Source organism: Crocuta crocuta, unplaced genomic scaffold (genome assembly GCF_008692635.1).
Source record: "Crocuta crocuta isolate KB4526 unplaced genomic scaffold, BGI_CrCroc_1.0 scaffold168, whole genome shotgun sequence".
NCBI classification, from domain to species: domain Eukaryota; kingdom Metazoa; phylum Chordata; class Mammalia; order Carnivora; family Hyaenidae; genus Crocuta; species Crocuta crocuta.
The window spans coordinates 989147-1004604 of NW_027532591.1; the positions used below are offsets into that span (position 1 = coordinate 989147).

A 15458-nucleotide genomic window follows, 5' to 3' on the forward strand; every position below is an offset into this window, starting at 1 on the left:
CAAGGCTCAGGGAAACAGAATACAAACAAAAAATTATCATTCAAGACAATACTCATAAAAATATTGAAAATATAATGAAAGACACATGATGTACAATGGAAAAAAAATCAATCCAGAATAATCAACACTATGATCTATTCTAGTATTATGACTAAACTTTAAAAATGAAGGAAAAAAAAATACTTGAATTTCCAGGCTAAAAAATCAAGTCACTCAGAACGGATAGATTTTGACAACATCTGTGTCACAAACAAGTAACATATTAATAATAAAGAAAATGTAAGCCAAGGATTTTTATATCCAGCTAAAGTAACTTTGAGGCATAAAGACTGCAAATAAAATATCATTATCATGCAACTCAGGTAATATTTGTCCCATGAACTTTTCCTTAGTAATCTCTTAGAGAAAGAGCTTCAGACAACTGATTGGAGAAGACACTGCCATGAAAGAGTAAACATTAAATATTTATATGTAGAACTCTTAATGAAATACATAAAGGAAAGAGTATATAATGGAGTATGCTCTCAAAATGTAGATGAGTACATTTGTGAAAAAGTGGAAAGGAGAAAATGTGGAAAGCATATGTAAAAACATTCTTTAACTGTCTTCAATAATTGTATCTTTGATGACAATTTGCTTTTTTTCTTCTGAGATCATTTTGTTAACAAAATAAACAAGGACTTGGGTTAGATTCTAATTTTATTACCTTGAATGCATCTGAACTCATGACTCCTGGATTCTGGGATAAAGTCTAAATGTCTTGGCCTGGCTTTCCATGATTTGGCCCAACGAGGACCCTCTGCTCTACCTGGATTATTCCTCACAATTTCCACATGGAGTTTTATCTAATAATGTGCATTTCTGTACAGGATAGGCTGATAAAAGCAAGTCACATTTACTCTTATTTTTTACTCTTTTTTTGCTATTTAAAACATCCTGGCATTGGAATTGCTACATAGAGTGAGCAAGTGAGAGAGAGAGAGAGAGAATATGAATTGATCCGGAATTAGGTGCCTGATGACAGACACAGCATGACTCAACCTTTGCTTATATTTAAAAGGGATTTTTAGGGGCACCTGGCTCAGTCGGTTAATGTCCAATTTCGGCTCAGCTCATGAGCCCCACGTCGGGCTCTGTGCTGACAGTTCAGAGTCTGGAGCCTGCTTCAGATTCTGTGTCTCCCTCTCTCTCTGCCCCTCCCCTGCTTGCTCTCTGTCTCTCAAAATAAAATAAAGACATAAAATTTTTTTTAAAAAAAGGGATTTTTAAATAACCACATATTGGCATTTTTAGTCAATGTGGCAATCACTGTGTTTAACTGTAATATTTACTTTATTCAATGTACCTACTGATGTGGTTGGGTATTAATTTACTGTTTTTGATTTATTCTACCTATCCTATATTCTGTGTTTCTATTACCTTATTTCTGCCGAAAGGCACCAGAGTCTGGATTTTTAGACATACTAGCAAAAGGACTGGTTTCTTTGTTGAAGTGACCTTGCATTTTCTTGAATAAATGAGAAAATCAAAATGGTAGGTGTTTGCTCCCTTTTCAACTGGATTTTATTTTCAACTGAATCTTTCCCTGATCACTGACTTTCAACTTGCTTGAAATGAGTTCTCTTCATTTTTTAATGATTACCAAACTTCCAACATTATGTTATTTCAAACATAACATAGTTATGTGCTTTACCCTCCTCTGTACTAGTACTAGTCAAATGTTTAGTGATTCATAAAGGACTTTTCCATGGTCTCAGAAGAGGTTGATATTTAAATAAAATCTTTGCAAAGTTAAAAAACAAAAACAAAAACACCACACCTTTTCCTTTTAATTGTAAAATTTAAAAAAATTAAAAAACGCTGGTATTTATTCTTAAGATGGTATATAACCTTGTCTATGAGTATCCTTCAAGTAGGACCAACCTGTATTTCAATCTGACCTGTGTCCAGAATGTGGCTACAATGTCTATCTCTAGCACGTTAGTGTTTGTTTCTGAACATGTATTCTGTTGACAGATCTTAAGTTTGCATGTTTTCACATGTTTCTGTTTGGGCATATTTTCAAAGTAATGTGTATCAGATTGTACTCTGTGTGTTTATTTATGTAGATCTTAGTGGTTAAGATCAAATGCTATTACTATTAATCTAGATTCAAATCTTGGTTCTAATCATCTTAAATAGCTACATGACCTTATACAAGTTCTTAACTTTTCTGAGCCTCAGTTCATCTTTAAAATAGTACTCCTTAATAGTAATTATTTTGTAAGATTATTGTGATGATAAAATGGAATAACATACACAGTGCCTGGGATGTAGTGAACATTTAATAAAGTTATTTCTATGTAATGAATTTATTTCTCTCTGGAAGAACAATGGCATTACTTATTTATGCTTTTTATCCTTAATCATATACTGTGCCACAGTTTTTTTTTACATTTATATTTATTTATTGGTTTATTAAATAATCATTGGATTCTATAAATTCTTTACGGGCAGGAAATTTGATTTCATCTAAAAGATGCCCAATGCTGTGCATGGTGCCAGATACAAAGTGTACAGATATTTGGTGGAAAAAGCTCAATTATACCATATGAATTCACATAAGGCAGGAAAATATGACTACTTTTAAGAGCTTGTGTTCAGGCTGCTCTTAGTGTAAAGCAATTTAAGATATCGAGATTAGTGCCCTGTTTAAGCCAACATGAGCAACTTTACTGTACATATATTGTTTTTGCTTAAGTAGTAGTACTGGTGGTGCCAGTGTCCCTGAGAGAAGAGGTGAACTCAAGGTCTGCAGCTCAGCAGCTGGTGTCTTCCTGGGGGCATTTGTGTACTGAGCATAGAACAAAAATGTTGGGAATCGATGATTTGTTCAACCACAGGTCCTCTCCTGGAGCACAAAGAACCAGCGGGATTTGGGCAGTCTTACTAAGCTAGATGTACAAAATTAAAAGCCTGAGAGGCCAAAATCCATTGAGACACGATGGGTGCAAAACGGAGCTAACCATTCCCTCAAGACACTAGCAGAATGTTTGAAACAGTGCAGCATAAAAGGACAAAAAGCTAAGCAGAAAATGTTTGAAAAGCGGAAGGGATTTTCTGCTGTCTTGCCTAAGATGAATTATACATAGTACCCTTTGAGAGGGAAGGGCCTATAATCACACTAGCTCTCAGTGAAAAAACCCAAAGAGCTGAAATTAAGAACTTACAACAATTGACCCTTGAACATAGGTTTGAGCTGCGTAGGTCCACTTATAATGCAGATTTTTTACAGTAATATATTTTCTCTTATGATTTTTTTGTTTTCTTATTTAAGTTTCAGGGGAGTAAAAAAAGTTATATGCAGATTTCTGACTATGTGAGGGGAGCGTGGTGCCTCCAACCCCTGCATTGTTCAAGGATCGACCATATTTTAACTTTCTATTTTTGTATATTTAGTTATACAAAACAGTTGAAAGGTAACCTGTACACAGGAACTTCACCCTTCACCCAGGTTGTCTTAATGTTAACATCGTATGTAACCACAGTTCATTTTGCAAAACTAAGACATTAACGTTGGTACAGTAATTATCTAAACTGAAACTTCATTTGCATTGCACCAGTTGTGCCAGTAATGCACTTTTGTTACAAGATCCAATACAGAATATCATGTTGCTTTTAGTCATCCTTTCTCCTTACTCTCTTCTAATGTATGATGAGTTTCTGTCCTTCCAATGAAATATTACTCAGTGATCAAAAATTATCGGGGCGCCTGGGTGGCTTAGTCGGTTAAGCGTCCGACTTTCGCTTAGGTCATGATCTCGCGGTTCGTGGGTTTGAGCCCCGCGTCGGGCTCTGTGCTGACTGCCAGCTCAGAGCCTGGAGCCTGTTTCAGTCTGTGACTCCCTCTCTCTCTGACCCTCCCCTGCTCACGCTGTCTCTCTCTCTCTCCTAGAAATAAATAAAACATTTAAAAAAAAAAATAAATGGGGGGGGTTCATGAAAATCATTGAAATTCACATTTTACTGCACATGGATAAAGTTTTACTGGAATACAGACACATTCATCTGTTTCCCTAATGCCTATGTCTGCTTTAGTGCTCCAACAGCAGAGCTGAGTAGTGTGACAGGACCCTAGGGCACCAAAAATATTTACTCTCTGGTTCTTTGCAGAAAATGTTTGCAAATCCCTGCAAAAGAATATAGTCTCACAGTATCCAGCCAAAACACCATACTCTAAAGTTATTTAGGTAAACTAATTTAAAGCTATATCTTGTATTTTTAGTACTTTTAGGTTCATTTGTTCCAACCTGCCTTAAATCTTCAGAAGACCAAACACCACACTTGATATTTTTTTCTTCTCTCATTCAGTAAAGTTCTCCCTTTCTGATGTACATTTCTAGTAGTTTTGCAAATGAATAAAGTCCCATAGCAACAACTTCAGTACCAATCAGCTCCAACACCCAAAAAATCTCCCTATGAGACTGGTTTCTTCACAGTCAACCTCTTTTGCTTCCCCTACACTTTGCTATTTCAACAATGTCACATAAATAAAATCATATAGTATGTAGCTTTGGAGTTCTAGCTTTTTTATTTAGCAAACTGTATGAAAGTAATTGTATGAATTTATAGCTCACTTTTTTCTTTTTTTTTTTTATTGCTGAGTTAGTTTCTATTGAATGGCTGTAGTTTAGTTTGTTCACCATTTGCTTTAGAGGAACATATAGGTTCTTTCCAATCTGGGGTGATTATGAATAAATTTTCTATAAACATTCACATATAGGTCTTTGTGTGAATCTAAGTTTTCAATTCATTTGGGTAAATACTTAAAAGTAGGATTGCTGGGTTATATAAGTGTATTTAACCTTATACAAAACTACCACTATCTTGTAGCTGTATCCTTGGGCATTCCCATGAGCCCTGAATGAGAATTTCTGTTGCTCCCTATCCCTGACAGCATTTAATAGTCTAAATTTGGGGGGGGGGGTTTGCTTTTGTGTAACACTTCTAATAGGTGGTAGTGGTAACTCACTGCAGTTTTAATTTGCATTTTTAAAGTTAATTTATTTTGAGAGAAAGGGTACACACTGGTGGGGAAGGGGCAGAGATGGGGCAGAGATAGGGACAGTGCAGGGCCCAATGTGGGGCTCGATCCCACGAATTGTGAGATCATGACCAGAGTTGAAACCAAGAGTCCAAATCTTAACCTACTAAGCCACCCAGGCACCCCTTAATTTGCTTTTCTAGGACTACTGAGGATCCTTTCATGTTTATTTAGTGAAATGTCTGTTCAGATATACTGACCATTTTTAATTGAGTTCTTTATTTTCTTATTACTGCGTTTGAAGAAGATATTTTTAAAATTCTGGATGCAAGTCCTTAATCAAACATGTGATTTGAAAATATTTTCATCCAGACTATGGCTTGTCATTCTATTCTCTTTTGGCCTTTCATAGACCAAAAGTTTTTCATTTTAATGAAGTTCAATTTATCTTTTTTTTCTTTTATGGATGTGTTTGGTGTCATATCTTAACAGTAATTTCCAAATATAAATTAAATAGATTTTTTACTATATTTTAGGTCTCTGATCTATTTTCAAATGTGTATTTTTTACAATCCAGAACCATGCACTGAAAAGACAACAAATGCAAGTCTCTGCTTTATTGACTTTGCACTTTTGCCAAAACTTGGTTGAAAATATTTATATGGATCTTCTTCTGGGGGATGTATTCTATTCTTTTGACATATGTGCCTATTGTTTAGTCAGTTCCACACTGTCTTCATTGTTGTGCTTTCCAGTAAGCCTTTTCTTAAAAGTTCCCCTCCCCCCCCCCGAGAGACAGAGCATGAGCAGGGCAGGGGCAGAGAGAGAGGGAGACACAGCATCTGAAGCAGGCTCCAGGCTCTGAGCTTTCAGCACAGAGCCCAATGAGGAGCTTGAACTCAAAAACTGGAAATCATGACCTGAGCCAAAGCCTGACGCTCAACCGATTAAGCCACCCAGATGTCCCTGCTTTACAGTGAGTCTTAAAATTAGGTAGTGGGTCTTCCGATTTTGTTCTTTTTCAAAATTGTTTTTGGTTTTTAAATTTCCTTTGCCCTACTATACACATTTTAGAATCAGCTTGTCAATTTCTATTAAAAGGTTTGATGGGGAGTGGGGGGCGGCACCTGGGTGGCTCAGTTGGTTAAGCGGCTGACTTCAGCTCAGGTGGTGATATCACAGTTTGCGGGTTTAACCCAGTGTCAGGCTCTGTGCTGACAGCTCAGAGCCTGGAGCCTGCTTCGGTTTCTGTGTCTCCCTCTCTCTCTGCCTATCCCCCACTCATACTCTGTTTCTCTCTGTCTCAATAATAAATAAACATAATTTTTTTTAAGTTTGATAGGGTTTTATAATTGAACTGAATCTAGAGATCAAATTGGGGGAAACTGACATCTTCATTCCTCCAATCTGTGAACATGGGATATTTCTACATTTAGTTCTATCTTTTTGGTTGTTTTCAATACCATTATGTAGTTTTCAGAATGCAAATACTCCACATATTTTGTTAGGATGATACATAAGCACTTCAATTTTAGTGCTATTGTAAATGGTATGGATTTTCTAACTTAAAATTCCAATTATTCATTGCTGGTATATAGGGGGAAAATGGGCTTTCTTTCTATTTTGTGACCTTGTTAAACTTACTTACTCTCTAGTTCTGGAAGCTTTTCTGGAGATCCTGTGGAATTTTCTGCAAAATCATATCCTCTGCAAATATAAGGGTTTTTTTTTCTTACTTTCCAACCTATGTCCATTTCATTTCCTTTTCTTATCTTTCCCGCATTGTTGAAGACCCCCATTATGATATTAAAGGAATGGTAAGAAAGGGAATCCTTGTTTCTGAATCTAGAGGAAAATATTCAGTCTGTCACCAGTAACCATAACGTTAGCTGTAGGTTTTCAAAGATGCTCTTTATTAGGTTGAGGAAGTTCCCTTCTACCTCAGCTTTACTAAGAATTTTTACCAAGAACTGAGTTGGATTTTGTTGGATACTTTTTCTGTGCTTATTGAAATGACATACAGAGGAAATAAGCTTTTTCTTATTTAACCTGTCAAACAGGATGAATTTATATTGCATTTCTAGAATGAGACCACTTAATTATGATGTACTTTCATTTTTATATACTGTTGGATTTGATCTGCTAATATGCTGTTGAGGATTTCTGCATATATGTTCATGAAGATTTTGGTCTATATTTTTCTTTTCTTATTATGTCATTGTCTGGCTTTGGCCATAGGGTAAATGTTGACCTCATAAAATGACTTAGGAAGTTTTCCTTCTAGTTTCTGTCTAGTAAGACTGGCATTATGTTTTCCTTAAAGGTTTGGTAGAATTCACCAGAGAAACCATCTGGGCATAGTGTTTTCTTTTGTAAGATTCTTAACTTCAAATTCAATTTCAATAGATATCCAACTACTGAGATTATGTATTTCTTCCCGAGTTAGTTTTGGTATTTTATGTCGCTCAAAAAATTCTTGAAAGTTAATGTCTTTCAAAAAGTTTCAAATAGTCTTAACATCATTGTAAACACAGAAGACAGGATTAGCAAACTAGAGGACATTTCTAAAGAAAATACTGAAATGAGAGAGAGAGAGAGGAGAAGAAAAAAAGAATTAAAAATATCAAAATAAGCATAAGATACATATGAGATACAGTCTAAAATTCTTATGTAATTGGGAGCTCCAGAGGAACAGTAAACAGATAATGGGACAGAAGCACTGTTTAAAGAAATAATGGCTACAGGTTTTCTAGAACTGATGAAAATATCAAAGCTCTGAAAACTTAACATAGGTTAACCCAAGAATGCCATATCTAGATATATCATAGTAAGATTACTAAGCACAAAGTGGAAGAGTAAATTTTAAATATAATGGGAGTAGGGGGAGAAATCCCCACATTACTTCAAAAGTGTAAGAGCTGACTTTTCAAGACATAAAAGAAGCCAGATGACAATGGAATGGCTTCTTTAAAATAACAAAGAGGGTTGTCTGGGTAGCTCAGTGGGCTTGGATCCTAGAGTCTGTTTTGGATTCTGTGTCTGCCTGTCTCTCTCTTTGCCCCTACCCCACTCATGCTCTGTCTCTCAAAAATAAACATTAAAAAATAAATAAATAAAAGATAAGAAAATAACTACCAACCTAGAGTTTTATATCCAGTAAAACCATCCCACATAAACATGAAAACAAGATGTTTTCAAACAAAATCAGAATTCATTGCTAGGAGAATGTTATGAAAGAAGTATTAAAGGATGTTCTTCAGGCAGAAGGAAAGTGACTCTAGAATCCATATTGGAACATGGAATTGCAGGAAAGAATGAAGAATAATAGAAAACAAATAAGTGACTAATATGAATAAACATTACTATATAAATAAAATTAATTTTTTGTGGGTTATATGTAGAATTAAAATGCAAAATTAAAATGCAAAAATATGCAAAAAAAAGGGACAGGTTAAAAAGGGTTAAATGTTTTTAGGCCCCAATACTGGTAGGGAGATCAACAAAAAATAATTTGCCAAGTGTGCATGCTGAAATCTCTGGGACAGCCAATAATAGAAGAGTTAGAAAATTAATAACAAGTTAATAAAAACGAAAACAGTTATAAAAAATACTTGCTAATTCAAACAAAAGCCACATCAATATACATAAAAATCCTAGATTTTACTTCTCCCAAAACAAAACAAAACAAAACTTGTGCTACTCACAAGACATCTACTTTAAATTCAATGATAAAAAGAAAAAAGAGAAAAAACATATACAATGCATAGACTAGCCAAAATAAAGCGATTATAACTATACAAATATCATATAAAATATACTTTCAAGCAAGGAATAGTACTAGAGATGAAGAGGAGCATTTCACCATAAAAGGTTCAAATCACAGTCTGAAATCTGTATCCAACAATGACACAGCTTCAAAATATAAAAAATTAACAAAACTAGAAAGAAATCTGGGGGCTTAAACCTCTCTTGGGATTTGATACCTGTCTACCATGATACAGAAAAAATAATTTTAACCTGGACATACATTTAAATGTGAAAGAAAACAAAAACCCTTTAGAGGAAAACATAGAAGAAAGTCTTGAGGTACACAAAATTTCTAAAAATGCTAACCAACAAATAAAAAATAATGAAATGGATTCATTAGGATTAAGAATTTTTTTCATCAAAGATGAAACTCATATTAAGGGTCTATATGGAACTCAACAAAAAACCAAAAGGAGACAATTCAGTACAAAAATTCAGTAATGACTTGAACAAGCATTCACAAAAGAGAATATCCAATGGCCAATAAACATATTCATTACTTATCAGGAAATAGCAAATCAAAACCATTATATGGTAAACCACCTCTTACTTACCAAACCCCAAAAGGAAAACTCACATAAGCAAGCGCGCGTGCCCGCGTGCGCGCACACACACGCGCACGCGCGCACACACACACACTCATCAATCAAGTAGCAGTGAGGATGTGCAGCAAATACAACTCTCACACACAGGTAGTTAAAATCACTTAAAAAATTCTTTGACAGCACCTTCTAAGGCTGAATGTATACATACCCCATGATTGGGCAATTCCAAATAAGAATATATACTCAAATAAGAATACAATGATACCTTCATTTTGTCATTGTATTCTTTATATGCATCAAGGTATGCATTTAATGCTTGCAGCAGCTCTATAAGAGCCCAAACCAGAAACACCCCAAACCAGAAACACCCCAAATGTCCATTAACAGAGGAATGAATAAATCAACAGTAGTATTTTCATAAAATACTGTACAACAGCAAAAGTGAAGAACTATTTCTAAATATAACAAGATGTCTGTTGTGCATGATAGTCTGAATTGCAAAATCAAAGTGAAACAAGTCAGAGAAAAAGGTAGATACTGTAGGATCATATAAAGATTAAAATACATAATACTAATGTTGCCATTACAAGTTAGGATAATGTCTACCCTTGAAGTGGCAGCAGTTGAGAGGAAATAAGAGAGGCTCCTGAAGAGCTGAAAATATTTTATTTCCTGGGTACCTGGGTGGTTCAGTCAGTTAGGCATCCGACTTCAGCTCAGGTCATGATCTCACGGTTCGTGGGTTCGAGCCCTTCATTGGGCTATGCGCTGACAGCCCGCTCAGAACCTAGAGACTATCTTTGGATTCAGGGTCTCCCTCTCTCTCTGACCCTCCCCTGCTTATGCTGTCTCTATCTCTCTCCCAAAAATAAATAAAACATTAAAAAATAGAACCTATTATTAAATAAAAAAATTTTATTTCTTGATTTTATTTCTTAATTTACACAGGAGTTCATTGATTTTATTATGATTCATAAAGCTGTTACTTAGGATTTGTACATTTTCAACATGTATACTGTACTTTGAAAACAAGCTTAATTTAAAAACAGTATGCACATAGAAACCTAAAACTGGACAAAACGATGCAATGTCACATAACCCAGCTATATCATCAGGTTCCCAATGTGACACTCATGATAAATGACTGTTTTTTAAACTGCTAAATGAAATTTTTAAAATCACGAAAAGAATGCACTGTAATTATTTCCAGGCTGTCCTTCATATATATGTTTATTTGCCTACCTCAGAAAATACTCTCATATTGATGGTCTCTAATATTAAACCCAGTAAACATGACCAGCTCTTTTCCTCTTTTAAATATTTAATTAACATAAAAATCAGCTGGGAAGCTTCTTCAAAATAATTATTTTTGGGGCACCTGGGTGGCTCAGTCGGTTAAGGGTCCGACTTCGGCTCAGGTCATGATCTCGTGGTTCATGGGTTCGAGCCTTGTGTCGGGCTCTGGGCTGACAGCCAGCTCAGAACCTGGAGCCTGCTTCAGATTCTGTGTCTCCCTCTTTCTCTGACCCTCCCCTGCTCATGCTCTCTCTCTCTCTCTCTCTCTCCCTCTCTCTCTCTCTCTCTCTCTCTCAGAAATAAATAAAACATTAAAAATGTTTTAAAAAAGACAAAAAAACCAAAATAATTATTTCTTACCCCACCTCCCCTGGAATTGTTTTATACTGGGGCACAAAGCAAAAGCCCCCACACTTGGAAGGCAATTATCATAAAGTCACTACTTACTATGAGATAATGATCAATAACACTGTTTAGAGTTCAGATGATATCAAACATTTTGTACAATGACTCAGGTCAAGAGGAAGTTAGAGATGTTGCCTTTAGCAGCACCACTGACTTCCATTAAATGGAGGCTGTATCTTTTTCTCTTTCTCCAGTGATTAACTATTATAAGCTTTAAGCATCTGGAATGAATGGTTGGTTCTCTTGCCTAATTAGAAAAGGCCTTCAAGAGGAAATTTTAGAAACTAACATATAAATGTCTTTGATGAGCCTGATGTGATTTCAAGACATTTTTTACCCGGTCATGGATCTCATCGCAGTTTGAAGGTGAACACCAATCAGAATGGAATCTGTAGGCATAAAAAACAAAGGTGACTTGTAGCCAGAGGGAGAGAAAAATAAATCTTTCCAAATGCCAGACACAAAAGTCTTTTTTCCCCCCCTTACGCCGGTGTAATAACATAGAAAGATTCAAATAGCATTTTTTCTTCTTTGACCAAGGATAAAATTAGGCACTGATTCTCCATAGAAATATTACGCCTTTGTAATATGTGCAATAAGTAGTCTTAATAATGTTTGGCGTGAATCAGGGAGAGTATAACTATATATCTAGCCATTTTAATGACTTCCATACATAATTCCTTAGAGCTTTATCTCTAAATAAAGATACAGATCAGATTAGAACCATAATTCCATGTATAGTGCCTTTAAAATTAGTTCTTATTTTCCAGTAATTTAATTGCACTCTTTTAAATTATGTGGACAAAATGCCTTTCTGTATAAAGAATAAAATTAATTTTATGAAATAAAACAAAATGTTTAAATAGATGAAAATATTATTTAGAATCCAATCATATTCTTCCTCCTTCAGAATATAGGGGAGTATCAAAATTGAATGATTCCCTATCAGCACAGATATCACTTCTCTAGTCTTTCCTATAAATATGTTTTTAAGTGAATATTGAAAAAGGAAAATGTGACTTTTATTAAAATCTGAGTTTTGGAATTAAAGAAGAAATAAAGCAACTATTCCTCTTTCTGATGCCCTCTCAAACTCAAAACTGACAATTAGTATTTTGAAGTTACTTTATTTTAGACAAGTAATAAGGAAAATTTCTAGGTCCATCTGATTATAATTCATCTATATGAAGTGTACTGATAATTCCTTCATAAAGGAATGGGTACTAAAATGCTACTAGATTGCTTACATCTTTGCCTTTTTTCCTCCTAGCTTGTTCTTACAAAGTTACAATTTTATATATTTACACAAGGTATAAACTCTTCAGCAGGGTAAATGATTTATATGCTCTGTTTTAAAGAATGCAATCACTAATGGGTGATCAACTATATCTAAATTTTCATCTCTCACATTTGTAAAAGGAAGTGTGACTGAAGCTACACAAATATATTGCCAACTTTGTTATATTTGCTACATATGCAATACATTTGCAAATCTGAGATCCAAATGTGCAGTTCCAAGAGGGTCTCTTCAGTGCGCTATGAGAGGGTCCACTAGTCTGTGCTGTGGTATAAGAAATGATTCCCTAACAATCTAACTTCATTTACAAAATTCAAAACGGTAAGCATGATTAAAAAGAATATCAGCTCCTTTTTAATTAAATTTGCTAGCATTTCTTAATCTGTTTTTAGTAATAATTTTACAGCCTAATACAAATCATAAGTCATAATATTAATATTTATACTTTGAGGAGAAATCTGTTTCTGAAATGTAACACTTATAATAAAAATTGAAACCATTTTAAGTGTATTAACTCTACTGAAGATATTTTTATATGGGCTTAAAGCAAAAGGCACCGTCACTATAAATAAAGAAATTTATTTGCTTACCTCACTAATAAGAGTTTTATTTTTGAGAGAAAGAGAAACAGAGAGATTATATCACACACAGGGGATGGGCGGAGAAGAAGGGAGGGAAAGAATCCCAAGCAGGCTCTGTGCTGACAGCATAGAGCCCAGCACAGGGCTCGAACCATGAGATCATGCCCACGAACCGTGAGATCATGACCTGAGCCAAAATCAAGAGTCGGACACTTAACCAACAAAGCTACCCAGGCACCTCACTAATAGAGTTTTTGAAAGTCTGTTAATTCATATACATGATTTAGGGGTCAACACTTTACAGCAATCTTAAAAGAAAACTTATTTTGTCTTAATGAATATTTAACCCAGGTAACTCCCATAGTTTTATGTCTTGTCATGCTCCCAATTTTGCCGGGGACATACAATCTATTTTTACATCAGTTTAAATTGTTTATTGATTCAGTTGGTTTTTATAAATGCCCTGTAAGTATATTGCTCAGTAACCTAAAAAAGCCATTATCAGAGAATGTCTTATATTTAAAGGTGTGGTACTGAGTGTACTAAAAAGAACAAAATGCTTTTGTTCCTAGCAATATGTCTTAAAGACATTTTATTTTCCTTTAAAACTAAATCTAAGTCTGTTTCAGAACATACATTCAAAGTAGAGGTGTTCTACCTTAGCAAAAGTAAAAAAAGTTTATCTACCCTAAAGAGTACTTCGAATAAAATTTTATGAATTGATTTGGATGAATTTAAAACTGAATTGCCACTGTATTATTTTTAAAGTACCTCAACCTTCCTCTAGTCACAGGTAAAATAGGTAATGTTTAATATTAGAACCACTCATTTCCTTCTAGCAAAGACCTTACTGCATCTACTAGCAAGCATCAGAATAAATGTGTAAATGCCACTCGCTACCAGAAGCCATCACCTGCACTGGAATATGAAAAAGGGACAGTTGAGTTTAGCTGTCCTCAGTGAAGAATTTTTGAATATAGCCTCAGTGAAGAACTTATCAACTTGGAAAGACAGACTTCAAAAGTCGGGACAAAATTAGAGATCAGGATACAATTACACGAGACTAAAATCCATGTTGTACTACAGCAGTAGACAACTGGAGAGCTCTGCAAAATATGTGAAAAGGCAGAAAAAAATATAACAATTATAAAAAACATTTCCGAGGAGATATAGGTAAAACATTTCTAGAAAACCTACAGAGATGGCAAATAACCTAATCAACAAAACCACAAATGCTTATTCAGACGGTCAGCAAAAAGAGAGTATCTGAACGTCTGAACACTGGAGCAGACATGGAAATTAAAGTCCCCTGGCAACTGAGACACAAGTTACCAGACTTCAGCAGAAAAATCTCTCTTCAAGACTTTCTCTGGAAGTTTTAAAGCCTATAGAAACAAAGATATGTATCTTTCTATATAAACATGAAGCTATACCTTTTTATCTATCCATCTGTCTGTGAACTCGATGATCCCACAGGCATCATTCTCATGGACTAGAGGCAACGTTAATCAGAATTCCCTATCTCAGGATTAGGGTCTCCAGCAGCCCTCCATACATCCATTTGAATATTTACAGGGCTACTGGGGAAATAAATCTATAATTTTAGAATAGGGACTTTTTTTTTCTTTCAGAATAAGGATGTTTTAATACAGCTTCCAAACTGATACACCTTTGCTCAAATCATGGGTTTTGAGATGAACTTCTGATAGACTATATAGGTTACATTTTATCAACTAATATCTGATGGTCATAATACGCTGTGCAAACTTAGCATGCCACTTTAGATTTTGGATACCACCTAAAGATAGATTTGATTTTCATGTTGTTGATGGAATGTCTCTTAGGTTTTCAAATTTCTCTAACAGTTTTAAACTATTAAAGGTGGGCTTTTTTTGGTTAATTTATGACAACTGTTTTCTATGTTACTATCAGTGAGTAAGGCAAGGAATATCCAATTTGAATTCAACAACAACAAAAACAGATAAAGAGGAATTATTTATTCACATTCAAGTATCTAGCTTTAGTTGCCAACGCATTTTTAGAGGAAGGGCTGGAATCTTTACATGATTAAAATTCTCTTGGGGAGTTGAGGAAAGGTTATTTGAGGAAAATAGATCTCATATACCAACAATACATAGCAGCATCATTATCACTAAAAGGAAAGTGTAAGCTATGCTATTTTTATACATAAGCCAGGCCTACAATGTTAAATCCCTATGAATCTATTGAAAGCAAACCATCATGCACTATTTTTCATTTTACAAACTATAGTATTTAATTAGGGCTAAAGTGATCCTAATTAAAAAATTCATTAATAGTTAATAACTCACTTCAAGGGGACTGGGCTGGGGAGAAATACCTAATACTATGTAAGATGTAATATATTCTAAACAAAAACAAGTAAGCCTTTTAAAATCAAATTATACTTGTACAAATAATCATTTCACATACATTATTGCTGCCTTCTCTTTTCTAATGATGATTGTTCAAGAAATCAGTACAGC

The 15458-nt window shown here is 34.7% G+C and overlaps 1 protein-coding gene across 3 annotated transcripts in view; it reads right to left on the minus strand.

Moving 5' to 3' along the window:
- The window catches only part of SPATA6 (spermatogenesis associated 6), a 148044-nt gene that overhangs the window by 32267 nt on the left and 100319 nt on the right, over positions 1-15458 (minus strand). For 2 of the 3 annotated variants that reach the window (XM_077779764.1, XM_077779767.1), the window contains one exon: positions 11366-11465. In XM_077779764.1, coding sequence (XP_077635890.1) covers positions 11366-11465 — 100 coding nt within the window. The remainder of the gene's footprint in view (positions 1-11365; positions 11466-15458) is intronic. The other variant, XM_077779766.1, reaches the window with a different exon arrangement.